The sequence below is a fragment of the Uloborus diversus genome, chromosome 1, assembly GCF_026930045.1.
Source record: "Uloborus diversus isolate 005 chromosome 1, Udiv.v.3.1, whole genome shotgun sequence".
NCBI lineage: Eukaryota > Metazoa > Arthropoda > Arachnida > Araneae > Uloboridae > Uloborus > Uloborus diversus.
In genome coordinates this window covers 27,682,028-27,700,738 of record NC_072731.1, presented here as the reverse complement: position 1 = coordinate 27,700,738, position 18,711 = coordinate 27,682,028, and the positions used below count along the sequence as shown (strand labels likewise).

The 18,711-nt window shown below is 34.1% G+C and overlaps 1 protein-coding gene across 3 annotated transcripts in view; it reads left to right on the top strand.

The window, feature by feature from the left end:
- The window catches only part of LOC129228536 (uncharacterized), a 133,726-nt gene that overhangs the window by 65,872 nt on the left and 49,143 nt on the right, over positions 1 to 18,711 (top strand). For all 3 annotated transcript variants that reach the window (XM_054863233.1, XM_054863227.1, XM_054863220.1), the window contains 3 exons: positions 3,469 to 3,546; positions 11,424 to 11,563; positions 17,333 to 17,486. In XM_054863233.1, coding sequence (XP_054719208.1) covers positions 3,469 to 3,546; positions 11,424 to 11,563; positions 17,333 to 17,486 — 372 coding nt within the window. The remainder of the gene's footprint in view (positions 1 to 3,468; positions 3,547 to 11,423; positions 11,564 to 17,332; positions 17,487 to 18,711) is intronic.

Here is an 18,711-nt window from a genome sequence, read left to right as displayed (position 1 = left end):
TACATAAAGCACAAGATAGGGTTAATTTATTAGAAAAAACATCATGTAGGAGTGCCCACCTGGGAGGAGGGGGTCATGCCGCTGATAGCGCCATTGAAGTTATTAGCGAGGTTTCTTTTGAGGAGTATTTTTCTCTTTTGGGGGGAGTGCACCCTTGATCTTAGGAGGTAGGCAGCCCTGCATCATAATATGTTGAATTTATTTAGTAAAACAGAAAATAGGGTATCCCATAATTTTGACTTTTATCATAGGCAAGTGGTGCCCAAAAAATGGGGGGTCAGAAGAGAGGGGGTAAGAGAGCAACACTCTTGAAGCAGATTTTTTCATTTTTGTGAAATTAGGCAATATTTTTAGATGTTAACGTTTCTTTACTGATTATAAAACAAAAAAGTATGGAACGTGGCCTCAAAAATAAGGACTGATGGAAACCATAAACTTCCCCCTTCCAATTCAAAGTTGAATTCTTATGAATTAGCTTAAGAAAAGTCCATTTATTTGGCAATTTGAACAAGAAAATAAGCTTTCTCGACTATTAGCAAGTATTAGAGGACAATCTTATTCCAATACAGGATTTGCTGGGTGGATCAAACTGTATTTCAGCAAGACAAAATGCCTACTGATGCATCCAACTCAACAAATCTGTTGTTCAACGTGAATAATATCAATGTCATAGAATGGCCATCGGTTAGTCCAAACTTAAATCCAATGTTAAATGTGTGGCAACATCAAGGACAAATACAAGGGAGGGGTGATCATCCCTCCCTTGAGGAACCCTGCACCGGTAATTTCTCCGAATTGAGGTCCAAAAAGGATAGTGCAGGACATCTTTCATATGACTTAAAGGAAAGGAATATGGTTCAAATCTCCCTCCCAGAAACTTTTTGGAAGAAAAATTTCAAAAGGGCGATTTTAAACAGTGTTTGTTGATATCTGGAAGAAAACCAACATAATTATAGCACAAATATTCAGATTGTATATTTGTGCTTTAATTATGTTGGTTTTCTCCAATTATTTCTCAGGGTCATTTCTTGATCTTTGGTGATGTTTGGAGACCTTCCGCCAATCATCTTTCCATTTAAGTTTTGAAAAAGGGGATTGTATATATCTCGGGTAGTGTTAGAGGAAGAAATGGTTTAGTAACTTTCCTCTGGTAGTTTCTCGAATCTGAGGTTCCAAAGGGTGCAATTTTAGATTATCTTCAATGATGTTAGGAAAAGGGAGATCCGAAACATTTCCCCAGAACGACGGGGATTATTACGAAATTTAATTTATAAGTTACAATTTTAGAGTAGATGTAGATCAGATATGTTGGAGAGATAATGGTTAAAAAAAAAAACTATGTCCCGCTCCTTGATAAATTTCTGGATCTACCCTTGGGCAACATCGGTCACCAAAATTATATGAAACTGGAAGCCAATATTTTTCGACACAGAAGTTACTTTATACTTACGATGGAAAACCATATGTTTGAAGTAACTAGAGGTAACGAAAACAATTTCATATTTTAATTTTTAACTTGGTTTCTCAACCTTAAAAAAAATCGTAAATTAAAAAGTGTTTGTAATTATGGGACACCCTATTTTTTAGTTTTCTTAATAAATTCAACACATGGTGTTTTTAAAATACGGTTGGACCTCCATATATCGAAGAAGTAAATTGCCGGAAAAAAAATTCGATACATAGAAACAATCTTATTTTATCCTAAAAATCTCCTAGAACATTAAAATTAAAGCTAATTTTCGTGTATAAAATGAAATTTCTAATTTATACAAGCATTGGATTAAATAAAAGTTAATAGTTAAGAAAAATAACAGAAATTCCATATTGTGCCTTCATACATCTTCATTCTTCGGCAATTCACCTTGATCCCTAACATGAGGGGATTTTTGTTTTGACAATGTAATCAAGCGAAAAGTGAAAAACCAATCTACTTAACTTGAATGATTTTTGCTTCAGCTAAAAAGACTAGGAATGATAATCAACTGACAAAAAGGATAACTTGAAACTGATTTTACAATGTTACTGGTTACAACTAAGATATTTGAAATAAACTTAAGGGAATTAAAGAAGTCCAGAATGAAACAACAACGACCTATCTACTCACCCTTCAACCCCAGATTCCTTACAAGTTTTGTAGCAACCTTTAGTGAACATAATTTCCCCCCCTAACCTTTATTTTTCATGAGACAGACAGTCTAAAGAGAGAAAAAAACTCTATGAATATCTCGAAAAAAATTTGCTATATAGAGTTTTTTTCGATATATAGAAACAATTTTTCTATGTAATGAACATAGAAATTTGCTGGGATTTCGATATACAGAAAATTTTGATATGTGGAAGTTCGATATATGGAGGTTCAACTGTAAATCACTCTAACTTGTGTTTCACTTACTGGTTATTATTATACACATATGTGATATAAATCCCGCCATTTCTATTTTTACCCTGAATTGTATTTTATGTTTGTGTTTATATTTTTGAGACAGGATGTAGTTTTTGTACATGCAAAAATATTTGCTTATTAGTAATTGAAACAATCTTCTAAATGTGTTCAGTTTACTAAAAGATGTTTTTAAATAAAAATTAATTGGAATAAATGTATAATTTATGTATTTCTTCCACTTTGTATTTCCTAATTTCAGATTTTTTCTTTAAGTTGTTTTCCACTGAGTTTTCAAAGGAAAAAAATGTGAATGAAAAACTGCTCTCAATCACTTAATATTTTAAACAGTTGCAAGGTCTTTTAATTTATTTTTCTAGTTTCAGAAAAGTTTTATTCATTATACAATAAATATATTAACTAAACTAAACATTCAGTCTAAATTTGTACCAAATTAGCTGTATATTATGTTGCTACATATTACAAACAAAGCTAGTATCTATTAAATTTTAGTCATTATATGGTCAGTATTTTTGACCCTTCAAACAGTTTTACCCGCTGCTTCAGTAATAGTAATATTCAAGTAATTGGGAATTGACTGTATTTTCTTTGTGATTCAAAATGTCCATCATTCTGAATGTTAAAAATCAAAATACAGTAAAAACTCTCTACAACGATGCTGTTGAGACCTAAAAAAATATTGTTATTGACGGGTTTTCTTTGTTGACAGTTTGATTATTTATGCTGACATTTTGCTTTGACCAAGGAAAATAGCAATACAGACAGATTTCACTGTAGTGTACATTTCTTCTTTCACTTCAATCTTCCATTCCATTCTCAGAAAATTAATTGCTATGGAATTGATTATTATCATAGTCTTCTCTGATCTCATGTATTTTACTCCATCAAAATGAATTTCATTTCTCCAAAAAATGTCCAGCACCTTTTTCATGTTGAAAAAAATCTTAGCCATATCTCTGATCACCACTAATTTCAGCTCCCTCAGTTTCGCATGCTGTGTTTTGAGTGTTTTATTGCTTTCCTTATGAGCATTTTAATTTATTTTTCAACTGTATTTTATTTTTCAGAAAAGAAGTATGAAATACTTGAGAAACCGTGCAGTGTACAAAAAGATCTGGATGAAATTGTAAATGAGCCTGTTGTGGGTAATGTCTCTTCATTGTATAGAAAAAGTAGAACTTGATCAATAACATTTGTTTGCGGATTCTGATTGTTAAAAAATGACTGACGACTAGGGCTGGCCGATATACCGATATACTGTAATGTATCGATATATATTTATTACCGCCGTAACGATACCCAGATTTAAATCTGTCCGATATATTGTCTGACCAGACTTAACTAAGAACTAATTGAAATAATGACTTAAAAATGCATTTTTCATAATTCTTTGTGCTTAATGAGTGGATCATACCTGCCAACTCTTCCAGATTTTCATGTCTTTTTCCCTTGTTATGATTACGAGCAAAATTTTCCAGTATTTTGGTGCTTTGCAGAACAAAAAAATTGTATCTCGCTAGTTTGGGTGCTAAGAATGCGCCAATGCAGCACCGCGCCGTGTCTAAAGCCAGGGTTGCCGTAAGAGCTTCATTCAGATGGAATCCAAGATATGCTTGTTCCATTGGATGAATATCATTCCAGAAGCTTAAGCAGTTTTTACTAGACTACGGAGATCTGAGAACTTTGAAAAGGTATGTAAGTTTCCGTATTTGAGAAGTAAAGCAGTTTGCATGACTTCCGATCCATCGTTTTTCGAAAGTTTGATTTCAAAGAATTGCCGATTGCGTTGTTGAGTGTTGAGGTGGAAGTAGTATCGAAACTAGTGGAGATGTATCTTTTTTTTTGTTCAAGATCCGATATTTCATTTGATATGACTTATCAAACATACTTTGGGTAGCATATATTAGGATTTCCTGTTCTCTGGGACACATCGATTGTCCTAGAAAACCGAGAATAAACTTTCATTTCTGAACTTATATGGTTTTTGCAAATTATGTGAAGGAAGAAAATTTTAATGTGCAAATGATTTAAGTATGGGTGTTACTCCTCCCGCTCAAAAGTCTGACATGGCACCTTCCTTCCCCCTAAAAATATTATTCCCCAATAGTGAGGTCTGTTTCACAAAGACTTGAAAACTTTCAAGTACCCTTTGTAAAATTTCAACAATTCGGTCTGTGCTTGGGAGGGTCGTTGTAGTCAATTTTTTGAAAAAATTACAGAAATATTACATACAGAGGACGTTTTTCAATTGCAGATCTTGAAATGCATAGTTATACATGGTCCGATCCAAAAGTAATGAGCCTCACGTTATACTGACGCATTCACACCCTGCAGCTCGCTTCGCTTGAAAACGACGGTGTTGTTGGCGCGAGTCAGTTGTCTTCCAGCTTTCAGAGCAGTACTATCAACTTTGACAGTAACCCCTGTATGGTAGTGCGTGACACGGCGATATGGAAAATACGTCAGAACAACGCAAAGAGATCCAATACTGCTTCCGGTTTCCTTCCCAAATGTTCGCATTGCTTCATCAAGTGTTTGGGACTGAGTGTCTGTCCCATTTGCAAGTTGAAAAGTGGAAAGAAGTCTTTTGTAAGGCCGGGAAGTGGTGACTGACGAACCCCAGTCTGGATGCCCATCCTCAGCCGTTACTGACGTGAATTTGCAACGAGTGTGTAATTTTTTGAATGGACTGGTGTTTGAATCTCTACCAAGTAGCAAAAGCCCTGGAATTATCGGAGACAACGGTGACACGCATTGTTATAGAGAAGTTGCATATGGGGAATGTCTGCGCAAAACTTGTGCCGAGAGTTCTGACTGAAAAAGATCCAAGTCAACACTCCCGTGGTACCCTAGCCTTTCTACAGTCCGGACTTGTGGCCTCCTGACTTCTTCTTGTTTCCACTATTAAATTCAGCACTGAAAAGGAAAGGCTTCGACTCCATCGAGGACATCCAAGCACATGTCAAAGCAGCTCTTGCAGATATCTTGGAGCAGGACTTCCGGGATGCCTTTGAGTCATGAAAAAGCAGCCTACAGCAGCACGTTGTTGCAGGAGGTGCCTATTTTTAAAACTATTAGTCAGTTGTACTGATCAGCTCAATAAATCTGTCTTTTTAAACGAAGGCTCACAACTTTTGGATCGGATCATGTATGTCCAAGTGCCCCCTCTCCCCAAAGATGACCTCCTCAATTAAAACGAACTCCCCTCCCCCCAAAATAAACATGACCCCTCATGAAAGAGACTAAAATCCTTTTAAAGAACCTTCATTAATTATTTCAGTGGACACAGTTTCCTGTGTGTCCCCCCCCCCCAAGAAGGGCACTTCTACTTCAGTAATTATTATTTGAATTAATTACTGAAATATTTACGGATCAGGCATATCCCTGCTTTAGCAATTATTATTGGGATAAACTACTTTAATATTTAGCTTTCAAAATGTCCGATGACTTCCCTCTATTGCAGAGCTCAATATACAAATAATATAGTAAGGGAAGCCACATTCCACTAACTGCGACAACACCCCTCAATTGTACAAGACCCCCCCCCCCCCCCCCACCGGATGAGTACATGGGTACCCTGCTCTAGGCATTATTATTCGCCTAAATTGCTGGAACATTTTCTTATCATAATGTTCGATGACTTTTCTGTATTGCAGATCTTATAATGTATGTGATGTAGCTGGGGTGCCTATTTCCCTTCCCAAGTGCGGTGGCTCCCCTCAGTTTTATCATCCCCATCCCCAACAAAAGAAAAACATCACTATCTTTTTGATGGATTAAAATCCTTCTGTAAAAAGTACAATGGCATTGTCTGCGTCATGACCTCCCTCCTCCCTGCAAGGGCTGTTATTATATATTGCTATTGCGATTCTCATAAATCCCTCCTCTCCCCCCCTCAAATTTATCGTGCTTCCCCCGAAACGCTACCTTTTATTGAAGAGACTAAACTCCTTTTAAAATAACTTCTCTGATTAATTATCCCCCTCCCCCTCTGGTATTTATCCCAAAGTTGCTGAACAACACCATGATACACATTGATACATCTAGCAGCATCAGCCTAAGACAATCCCATTTCCATCCATCCAACTGCCCGCCACCTTAACATGGGCGGATTTATGGGGGGTCAGAGGGGGGCAGTGCCCCCCCAGTTTTGGGAGGACTTTATGTAGTGACAACACATCTTCCAAAAATTAAAAAAAAAAATCATTATTTTTTCGTTTTTGAATAGTTCAGAAGAGCATGGGTAGATTTATGGGGGGGCAAAGGGGACAATGCCCCCCCAGTTTTGGGAGGAGTTTATATAGTAACAACTTATCTTCCAAAATCTTATAACAAAAAAATCATGATTTTTTCTTTTTTGAATAGGAAATTAAAGTTTATTTTTTCTTTTGAACTTAAAATAACCGTTTCTTACAAAGTTTGAACAATACTGTACAACTGTATAATCTACTACTCAATTTCAGAGACTGGAAAGTGCAAATTATTGATAGGTTCTAAAATCCCTGAAAAGAATTTGCACAGTATAGCTTACAAGGGCTCTTGAGCCAAAAACCCAATCTAACCAACCAAACCTTGAAAATAATTAGACAGTCTTTGAAACTCCTAAGCAAAGTGTGCTTCAATTTTTTTTCCTATCAAATGTATAATTAAGAATTGTTCAAATGGGTAGTATGTTACTCTCTTGATACCTATTCTCTAAATCTGTGCACTATTTCTTTTAAAGTATTAACTTGCATCACAAAACACTTTTAAAGCGTAAAACTTTAAAAAAAATATTATTCGCCTATTATTTCCAATTAACCCTTATAAAACTTCAAAATGTAGAATTTTATATCCATTTTAGATAATTTCCTCCGGGGGAGTAACCCCCGAGCCTCCCGAAAACTGGAGATATTCTATATCCCACTTAAAAGGGAGCACTGTGTCACTCTCTTAATACCAGCCCCCTCTCTTTTAAGGTCAATTTAAAAAGGACAGCATGATTACACACAGTAATGAAAACGACACATAAAAAAGTAAAGAATGGCCTTACGCATCACAGAAAACAGACGAAAACATGAGAGGGGGGAGGGAAATTAAAAATGTTGCTCCAAAAAAAAAAAAAATCCTGCCCCCCAGGAACTCAGTCCTAAATCCGCCTATGCACCTTAACGAATCGAGCAAACTACATCTCTGAGACATTTTCCAAACTCTATTGACTATTGTCACCCAAACTGCCAACAACTGTTGAAAATCAACACAACTTACACACAAAAAAAACGAAGGCTTGATATTTGCATATTTTTGTCTCACTCATAAAGATATGTTCTTTTCTATAAAATAAACGTGGTAGCTGTTTATAAATGATTTAAAAGTTCGCTATTATCATTCATGCAAACTATGCATTTGTTGTTACTGCCCTTTTTTTAATGGTGAGCTTCGAGAAACATGTTGTACCTTAACATTTTGAGGCCAGTGTAGTTTTTCCATAGTGCTGTATACCAAGCATTTGAATATGTCATACCCTCATAGTTTTGGTGGATTAGATCAATGGCGTATATAAGGTAGGGGCTGAGAGGCCCGGACCCCCTCCAAAATCTGGAATTTTTTTTGCTAAAAGTAGTTAGTTCTGGTTTTAATTGCTCACAAATAATTTACAAACTTTTAGTTATAAAAAAATAATAGGTAATTTTGATAGTGATAATAAAAATTATAAAAAGTTAGATCCGAGATTTCCGAGCTGGGTGCCGCTGGAAGAGGTGCAGGGTGCCGCGAAGGGACTGTGGTAACAATACTATATATATAAAACCAGACTACGATACTTTGAGGAAATTCTAATTCTTCAAAGGTTGCTGCACTTCATTAAAGATTGGGAACCCTGTGTTAACTCGGCTGGTACTAGGCAATGGTGATCAGAAGGGGTCAGGGAATCCGTACCCCTTACTCAAGAAAAGAACGTGTCTTGGCAAAGCGCAGTTATTTCAACAAAAAGAAAAGCAAATTATACTGGGGAAAAAATCTCAATTCTTCCAAAAAGAAATCTTTAAATTTAATTTTTTTAACAAATGCAGCTTATTGCTTAGCAAATTCAAGTCCCCTCTCTTTCTCTCCCCCTCATCTTTTTTTTTCCCTTCCTAGTCTGTTTGAAAAGAAGGATCTTCAAAATGTTTCACTCCTTAATTCGCGTCCTCTACAAGAAATTTAAAATAATTTTTAGTTGTTTGGTTGGAGTGACGATGGAAATTGATGTCCTAAAGAAGCATTTATTTAAACGTTTTTCAGACACCAATTTCAAAGCATTTCCAAAGGAGGATTCTCGAACCAACACCACTTCACTAAGGTTAACTTCCAAAAGTAGTGTGAAATTGTTCCGTTAAGATTTCAATTTTGAAAAATTTGGGGGAAGATCTCGGAAACCTCTCCTTTCCTCTAAATGTCTCCAAAGACAACTTGAAATTGCGTTTTACCTTTCAGAGGAGGATTCTCGAATTCTTCCTTTCCAAAGGCGCCTAATGTTGGGGAAAAAAAGTTTGAATTATATTTGAAAATAACCTTAAAATGAAAAAATTTAAAAGTTACCGACTCTTTATCAGGTTATTTCGTCCGACACATCATATTTTTTTCACCTATCTCCCCTCTTGCCCCATTTTTATTTATTTTTCCTTTTTCCTAGTCGGTCTAAAAATAGGAAAGTCTTCAAAATGCTACACTTTGCAAGCCCCCTCCACACCACCATTAATAAGCTTCTCAAACCTGTTTTCACGACTTCAGTGTCAAAACTTTTTCAGGGAACAATACCAAACGCCTTGCTTTCTGAAAGCATCGAAAATAGTTTAAGATTGTTTTTCTGGAGCTTCAATTTTGAAAAATGGCCAAACCCCTGTAATGTTACCAAATATGGTCCACAGTCGCGGTTTTGAGACTACATTTACGAAAAAATTTCGGACGTAGGGTCCGACTGCTCCCGTATGAAATCTGAAAGCGAAAAAAACTAGTTTCGAAAAATTTAAGGTGGAGAGCGTTTAAATCCCTCCACCTAGTATCACTGAATATCTCTTTGAATATCTCTTTAAAACTTTGTTTAATCGGATTTTAATTTCAAAATAGTTTTTGGGGAGAGCCCCAGAACCTCACTGCCCGTAACAAAAATGAAGTCATTCCGGAGCTGCGTTTTTAGAACTTCAAATTCAAAAAGTTGGGCGGAGGGGTGATAGATTTCGTTATTTTTTTTTAAAAAAATCAATCAAGGGCAACTTTAAAAAGTCCCATTCCTTCCATAACACTAACATCAACAAAAATAGCCTATAATGGCGTTTTAAATATTTCAATTTAAAAACATTTCGGCAGAAGCCCCCCCGAATTTTTCCTCTCTGCAGCATTACCAGAAACCGAAATGGGAAGGTTGGGCACCGGGAACATTGCCCGCTGAGCACATTGGGCCCAATGTTCCCGGCACTCAATATGACTGCCGCCCAACGTTCCCAGCGCCCAGAGTGCTTGCCGTCCAATCTTCCTAGACCGACCAAAAATCGTCTAAAAATACGTTCTTAGGACTGTAGTCCCCCAGACTGTAGAACCCCCCCCACCTCCCACCACCCCCTACCTTCCGAAAGCAAGAATTTTTTAAGAGTGCCCTCCTAACACTCTTTTTTGGTTGCGCCAATGGGTGATAAAATGAATATAAAGTCCTTGCCTCACCTCGAAAAAAAGATCAGGACACTGTAACTCCCCCAAAACCACGAAAAAAAAATGAAATTGCAAAAAAAGTATGTGTGGAGGGGAAAGGGTAGAGCAATAGTTTATAAGTCTTAAGTACATGTTCATTTTGTTAAATTTGGTAATTATTTTACTCGCTAAACACATTGAATGAAGCACTTGATGCCTTAATTGAAAGTTTTTATCGAAATGTATTTGACATTTAATTGCAAATTTGGGAATTAAAGTTCAATCGGCAATGCTGGTCGCTTTTGGAAAACATATTAAAGCACTTTTAGACCATTTGGTTGCAATAGACAAAAGGGGAAAGGTTTTCCTCCAGAAATAGGTTGCTAAACTTGAGTCAATTTCAGGCTATCTTTTCCAAGAAAGGATTTAGAGACTTTTCTCTCTGCAAAAGTTGCTAAAAACGAAATTTTAGTCAATTTTTGGTGCATTAAAGAAAGCAATGAGGGATTCACCACCTTCCTACTCCCCCCCTACCCAAGAATTTTTAAATTAAAAATTTTTAAATCTCATTTTTGACTTTTTTTTGGGGGGGGGGGACGACACTAGATGCCACTAGGGGCGTAGATATCTTCAGAAATTTTTTGAAATGGAAATTATGCTGTTAAATTTCAGGCTATCTTTCGTACTAACTTTTGTTAAAGGTGGTTGGGACACTTCCCTTTGAAATTTATACATTTTGAAGTCTTAAAAATTTATTCAGGATATCTTTGACGTTAGAAGGGTCTGTGTTCAGCAGCTGTTCTCTGAAATTTTGTGATAGTGAAATTATTAAAATGTAATTTTATGCTATATGTTGAGACTAGAGAAGAAGGTGGGTACTCTTCCTTAGAATGTTTTGTAATTGAAAACGTTAAAGTGCATTTAGCTACATCGGGTCAAAAAAGAATGTTCGAGAGCTCTTCCCAAAAATTTGTCAATATTGAGGTTCGAAAAACGCAATCAAAGCTATCTTAGATGCTGTTAAGGAAAGGAGTGAGAGATTCTGGAGCTCTCCCTCTTGAAACCACATTTAAAAGCTATTGTTGGCAATGTTAAACTGATATGGCGCTTTTCTACCAGAAATTGTTTGAAATTGAGGTCCCAAAAAAATACCTTGACTAAGTAATGTGAGAAGAGACTCTCCTCTCTAAATTTTCAAAAGTTGAAATCCTAAAAAGGTAAATTTTTTTTATCTTTTGTGGCATTAGGCTATACAATTTTGCAATTTTAGTGTTGATGCAAAAACTTAAGAAATTTTTTTCACATTACTCATTAGTACAGTTTAAAAGTGAAAATTTTAATTAAGTAACCCTTTTTTCCCTTTATTATTTATTTACAGGGTTGAAGCATATTGATGAAATCTATAGAAAAAATGCCACAGCCCCAATTTACATGTGCTACCTTTGCCATTCTAATGTTTCGATGGGAAGTCTACTGATCGAACACATCTTGTCTTACAAACATAGATTGGCTTATGTAGTAAGTTTACTTACTTTTCATTTGTGACACTTCATCCTAGATCTGGTTGAAAATTAATTCTTGTAATTGTAAAGTATTATTTCAGTCTGTTACAAAGATTTTATTTATAAGAATTTAGATCCTTGAAATTTTAAATAGTCTTAGCTCATGGTTTGTTTTGTCTCCATTAGCCCTTGATGTTTCCAACCTACTGAAACTCATAACATAAATCCATTACTGTATTTTGTACGAAAAAAGTGTTTTACAGGCATTCTTGTTAAATACTGGTCAACTAAAGCTGCCAGTTGGTTCTTCTTTATAGGCTATTCATCTCCATCTGCCCAGCAGCAAGTTCATTTGCTTCTTTAAACAGAGAGCTGTTATGCTACAGTTCATACTTGCATATAATAATTACTGTCAAAAAAAGAAAAACCAAATTACTTTTTACTGTAAAAGTTGCCTCAGAAACAAAAAAATGCAATAAAAATTTTCGCCAGCAAACATAGAAAAAAGGTAATAAAATCCACTGGTGAAAATTGTAAAAAAAGAAATTTTTCAATTAGCACCAAATAAGTTATAAACAGGTAGCATCGTTCCTCTTTTTCATTTAATTTAATGTGTTTCCTTTCCCTCCTGATGACAATGAAGTTTTTGTGGGTGAAACACTGCACCAGGTTTGTAAAAATGCATTTATTGCCCACGTTACACCAAAAACACAATTTTCCCTGATTTTACTTCAGAGTGAGTCTAATTTCTTGTGCAGCTGTTTGCGCTACTTCGCCCCGAAAGGTGAAATGTTTTGCTCCCCCCTCCCTTTTTTTCTAAAGAAAAATTAGCTCACCAGATTCCTTCTCTCACTTTTAAAGCAAAATATAGTTTCAGTAACTGGAAAAAACCTGTTTAGCAGTTCATGTCATTTTGGAAATATAGCAAATGATTAACTACCTGAACTACCTGAAATACGCTGGGAAAGCCAAATTTTGAAGTGCGAATTTTCCTGATATTTTAGTGAAAAATCTTGTTTGTTTTGAAATATTAATTGCAAAAAAGCTACAGTTAATTGACAAGATTTTTTTTTTTTTTTGAAATATGGATCAGAATCAGGGTTGGCAAAAACCCGGGTTTTTTTAAAAAAGCCCATAGATCCAGGGTTTTTTGGTTTTTTTTAAATAAAACCCAAAAAAACCCAACTAAAGCTGGGTTTTTTAAAAGAAATGTGGGTTTTTTTGTTTTTTTAGGGAAAATGTGGGGTGCTTGTAGCATATTGTAGCGTAAGTATATGGCCAAAGCACAAAAATTGTCTTGAGGTAAAAAAGCTGGAAATTCAGCATTTTCTGAAGAAAAGTGTAAAAGATGACAAAACCCAAGAATGGTGAAGTTTCAGATTTTTTAGTTTTCGTGATTACCAACAGTTAGGGCAAAGTTACTTCTCGAGTGATAAAATCTATTGTTTGTTCGTTCGTTTTCAATTACTACATTTTTTTTTTGCATTTTACTTTATTGTATTTCATTTTGTTATGCAAAACTACTGTAGAACCTCAAGTAGTTTAAATCCCTTTTTACTGAATTCAAGCTTAATCAAGACATTTCTTTGAATTTTATTTTGCCTGTTTTTCTATTTCTGTGTACAGAATAAGAAATATTAAACTTCTTCGAAAGATAATGAAAATACTGTAGATCCTATTTTGTTTTCTGTCCGACCGTTTAAAACCTGTTAATTTCTAAAAAATATACTTTGTTTATTCAAGATTTGTGATGTGTAGGTTTGCAGAAAATAATTCACATGAAAGCCTTTTAGCTAGAGTAAAGAGTAGTTTCCTCTGTACAATCTACAAATATTGAGAAAATCAGACATGACAGGACTTAGTCAAGATAATTTGAGTTATTTATAGACCAGTTAAAAAAAAGTTAAATATATTTATTTAAAATCTTTGAAGTATTTTTTTAATGCCGTTAAGAAATACTATTATTAAAGTTAAAAATTCATTTTTTATGTCCAATTTCTGTGGTGAAGAACAAATAAAAAAGAAGTTTAAATTGTGAAAGTATATAAAATAATTAATTTTTTAAAAACTTCTCAGGAAATTAAAAAAAACCCAAAAGTGGGCTAAATAATGGGTTTTTTTAAATGGGTTTTTCGAAAAAACCCATTGGGTCCAACCCAATTGAGTCCATTCCGGCGAACCCTGATCAGAATAGAAGAGATAGAGAGAGCAATAGTTTCAATCACGTCAACAATTCCACATGTAAAAATTGGGTTTGTAAAATTGGACCAGTTCTATCTATGTAGGTGTGCAAAAATTCTTATTTGTATTCATTCATTACATTTGCTTTTAGATATTTTGGAATATTTATTTCCAACATATATTTTTCTGGAAATTGTCTTTCTCATATTTTAATACTTTGATTTTGTCATACTTTGATTTATTATCATAATATGAGGAACATACATAAAAGTAGAATGTCTCAAGTTTTTTAATTGAAATTTGTCAAATTTTTAACTTCTATAGGGGTTTTTTTTTTTTTTTTAGATATTACCAGTGTTAAACATGTGGTTCCCTAAAAATTGCTTGCTCTGTTTGAGATTTCAATCTTTTTGCATCTTTCAAATATAATTAAAAATTTAATCATTATTGCAGTAAATAGGAAAATTGAGATTGGCATACTTCACAATAGCCCTTGGCCCCCATAGGCTGTTGCACCAGTTTTTTATAATGTTTAAGCATATGCTTTTGTTTTAGAAACAGACTGTTATCATTTTTAAAAAGACAGATTTGTAAAAAGATGTATTTTAAACTCCATGAAAGAGTATAATTTTATAACTTTAGCAATGCCAGTGTTGAAAATTAATCATGTATCAGCAGGGACATGTTTTGGTATAAATTTGCTACAAAAGCCTTACTATGTATCCTTAACGACTCCATGATGCTTTTCTAGGCAACAGGAGGCTTGAGAAATCAATTCAATCTTGTAGATTGAATTGATTTCTCAAGCCTCATTGTAGGTAGGTTGATTGTAGATTGAAATTTCAATCTACAATTGAAATTTCTAACATTATGCTCAATCATACTAAAATGTAACAAACAACCTATCATCTCGCCAGGAGTGATAAAAGCTTGAAAAGGGAGAAAAAATGTTAAGAATGAGTCTGAATAAAATCAAGTTTTTGCAAAAGAATATGAAATAAGCTTTTGTACCACACAAATGCAGAGGCAAAAAAAAAAAAAAAAAAAAAATCAGTTGATAACTGCAAAATGATATAACATTTACTGAGGCTGAATCAATGTAGATCAGTTTTAAGAGTTTTAACTTAACTAAAGTGTTGATAAATTCTTGATGATTTTTTTATAAACATGAATAAAGTAATTTTATTTAATGAAAACATAGGGTATATTAATAATAGAAAATGTAAGTCAAAATCCATTAACATAGAATTTTTGTTTAAAATAAACAGAAAATCTGCAAAAATCGGGGAATTTCCGGTAAAATTTCACGTGTTCAAAAAAAAAAAGAGAGAGAGAGAGATAAATGTTGAATATTGATTGTGGAAAAAGTAAATTTATCATATATTTCATGACAGAATATATTTTTGAATATTTTAGTTTAAGTTGATTTTATGCAAAATGCTTATCAGAATAAAACATGCATCTTGTTATATTGTCTTGAGCTGAAAACGGACAATCTAATTATCTTTATCCAATGCCTGACCAGCAAAGTTACCTTTTTGATCTAGTTCAGCATTGTCAAAACAAAGCCCTTCTCTGCTTCACAAAGATTGCCAAAAAATATTATCTAATTATTCATAAAATAACTCAATTTTTTCGTGCTTCAACAATGAAATATTGCCGTCACGCTTGCTATGGCGCAAGTTTCATTGTTGGTCACGTCAGTGTTACTCGATCAGTGAATTGGCTATTATATATCTGAGTATATTACTTCAAGCCCCAATATATTTTTTAATACAGTAGAACCTCTCAATGAGGGACACTAAGGAGACCAGGAAACTTGTCCCTCAAATAGAGGTGTCCCTTCTTCGGAGGTTAATGCATTTGTGCATACTGTATACTGAACTCAGTAGAATTTCATACCAGATGTAAACTAATAGCATTTAGGATTAAGTATTAAAAATGTTGCATATATGCTAGAGAAAATTCAGAATTATTGAAACTGGAAAAAAATAAATAAATAAAATCTTATCAAACATTTTGCTGTGTCAAAGTATTGTAACTGATTTTCATTAATTGCAATTTTTAATGAATGTGTTACATGGATTTGGGTGATCTCACGTAATTTACAATGAAAAAACAGTGTGATCACATTTTAAGTTTTCTACAGAAAGCTTGTCATGGGCGGCAGGCACACTATCTGTCAGGGCTGAGCCCATGAGGAGGAAAAGCATAAATGTAGGTCTCAGCAAAGTTTTAGAATACACACACACACACACACACACTCACAAACATATTTCTTTATTAGCAAGAATGTCAAGACAAACTTTTACCAGTTAATTTTTTAAACAAAAAATATGCATTTGTCCTTTTTTTTTTTGTAATTTTTCTCTGTCCTTTAAATAGAGTGTCCCTTAGTGAGAAGGAAATATACAGAGGTTCCTAGTCAAAGGGGGGAAAAGGGGTCAATGGGACCTAGTCAAATGGGACCAGAAAAAGTGTCCCTTAAATAGAGGTGTCTCATAAAGGAGGTACTATTGCATTTTGAGTTAGTTTTTTTTTTTTTGGTAATTAATTTTTTAATCTAAAATTTCACATAAATTGCCTGTTGAAAGGATGAACATTTTTCCATAACGCTCAACATCCTATGTCATTCGAAAGAGAATTCAAGTCCAAAGCTAAATAGTAAAATATTACTAGAGACCACAAATTTGAAAGTGACTTTTCAAGCATACAAAACATATGTTCTGCTATATACGAGGGCGAGGGGCCCTTAAACTATGAAATGCAGTGCGAGTTAGATTGGATGCAAGGGAAAGGATGCTATTTGAAGCATTTTTTTTTAATATCTTTTTTTTTTTTTTAATCTATTTTTGTTCAGTCAAGTTGCATTTTAATATTTTTCTAAATTTTATGAGGGTTTTTTTTTTTTTTTTTTTGAAACTATTTTCTATTGGAAGAAGAGTGCAAGTTTTATTTTGTTCTAATCATAAGGTTTATTTTAATCCGATTCTTCTTAACAGGCACTTTAAATCTTAATGAACCAAATAAAATTGCAAAGCTATCTTCAGAGGTTAGTGAGTGGTGGGGAGGCTAGGTGGGGACCTCCTAGTTAAGACTTAAAAAATGCTCCTTGAATGAAAAAAGTTAATATAAGTTTTTTACAGGAGTTGAAAAAAAACGGACAACCCTGATAGTCAATACTATACATTTATTGTGCATTCAATGCTAGTAAGCTCAATATGTATAGCAGATGAAACTTCATTATTCGGCGCTTCGTGCCATCAATAAGTGTTTTTTTTTATTACATATTTTATAGTTATAATGTCGCTATCATTACAACTATAAAATTCTTTTTAATTATTTGGAATAGTATTGAATTAAATTTCAGTTATAAGTTTACAAATATTTGATTTACTGACATTTCATCCGCCTTTGTAATGCTTATTTTCACATTTGATTAGCAATGTAAGACTGTCTGCAAGCACCTCCTGCCACTGAATTACTATGTAATGCTTAGGTGGCTTTCTCTTTTTAAATTCCAGAAATACACATTGTTTAAAATATGCTCAAATCTGTGTAACAAATCTATATTTACATAAGGTTATGCCAAATTTTCTTGCAGAAAGAAAATGACCCCCAAAGATACCACAACATTGATGGTGGCAACTTTTCTAAATCTACCTTGGAAAGTTTAGTCATTGAATATGCTGGAGATCTCGAACAGAGATTTGGCCGTGGTAGCGTAACTGTAAAGAAAGAAATTGAGAAACAGGAAGGTATGTACAGCAGTTTATTGTATCTTTTTTTTCAATTTGTTTTTGAAAGTATACTTCTGTTACCATAATGAATGAAGTTTTAACATCCAACTACTGTCTTTGTTTTTCCTGCTTGCATGCGTATCTGTGCTTCTGTTTTGTTCTCTTCCAATTTTTGAATATATGGTCTATCCAAATTTGCAACCACTGCTATTGTTCTTCGAAAGTTTTCTGCTTTAAGAAACGTATTCAAGCTGCAAAGCTTGAATTGATAAATTTGAGAGTGGATAAATTTGAAACTACTTTTTTTTTTTTTTTTGGAGTTAAGGTCCTTGAGTTAAAAACTAGCAATGACACTAAGTGCAATTTGGTCGAAGCTTCGACCAACTAATGGCTGAAGCTTTGGCTGCTCTGTATGTTGAATTTTAGCATTTAAAAGCATCATGTAGTTCTCCATGTACTTTACTACTCTTAGTTTTTTCAACATTTTCAGCTTACTGGGTTTTTTTCTTTTTTTGAATTAATAGGTATCACCAGTTAAGATATTACTTTTGCTTTGCCCTGGTAGTATTAAAAAAGCACATATTTCTAATTTTTCATTAGAATCTATACAAATAATATAAAGCAGTAGAATTTGTTTGTTTGAACGGAATAATCTCAGGAACTACTGGCTCGAATTGAAAAATTCTTTTTGTGCTGAATAGTCCATTCATTGAGAAAGGCTATAGGCTATATAACATCACGCTATGACTAATAGGAGTGGAGCAGCAATAAAAAATGATATGAAAACGGGAAAATTAATATTATAATATAAAATGCTTCGAATGCAAAACATGCGGTGGCTCGACCTGAGAGAGTGGGCTTCGTGATCCAGTGAGTGTAGGTTCGAGTCAGCCATGAGGCAAATCTCGGGTACTTTTCAAAGAACAGTAAAAAATGCTAAAAATGATTTGTAAAAGAAAATTATATGACGTATACTTGTCTTATTTTTCTTAGTAATTATTCAATTAAAAAAGCTGAACAGTTTGAGCGCGCTCGTATAAGGAACCAGGGGTTCGAATTAAAAAATTCTTTTTGTGTTGAATAGTCCATTCATTGAGAAAATCTATAGGCTATTTAACATAATGCTATGCAGGGCCGGATTTGGAAGTGTGGAGGCCCCGGAGCAACGAAGGAGTGGAGGCCCCTAATCAGGGTTCGAAAAGATCATCATATTTTCAAAAATATCCGATTCTAATATTACCTA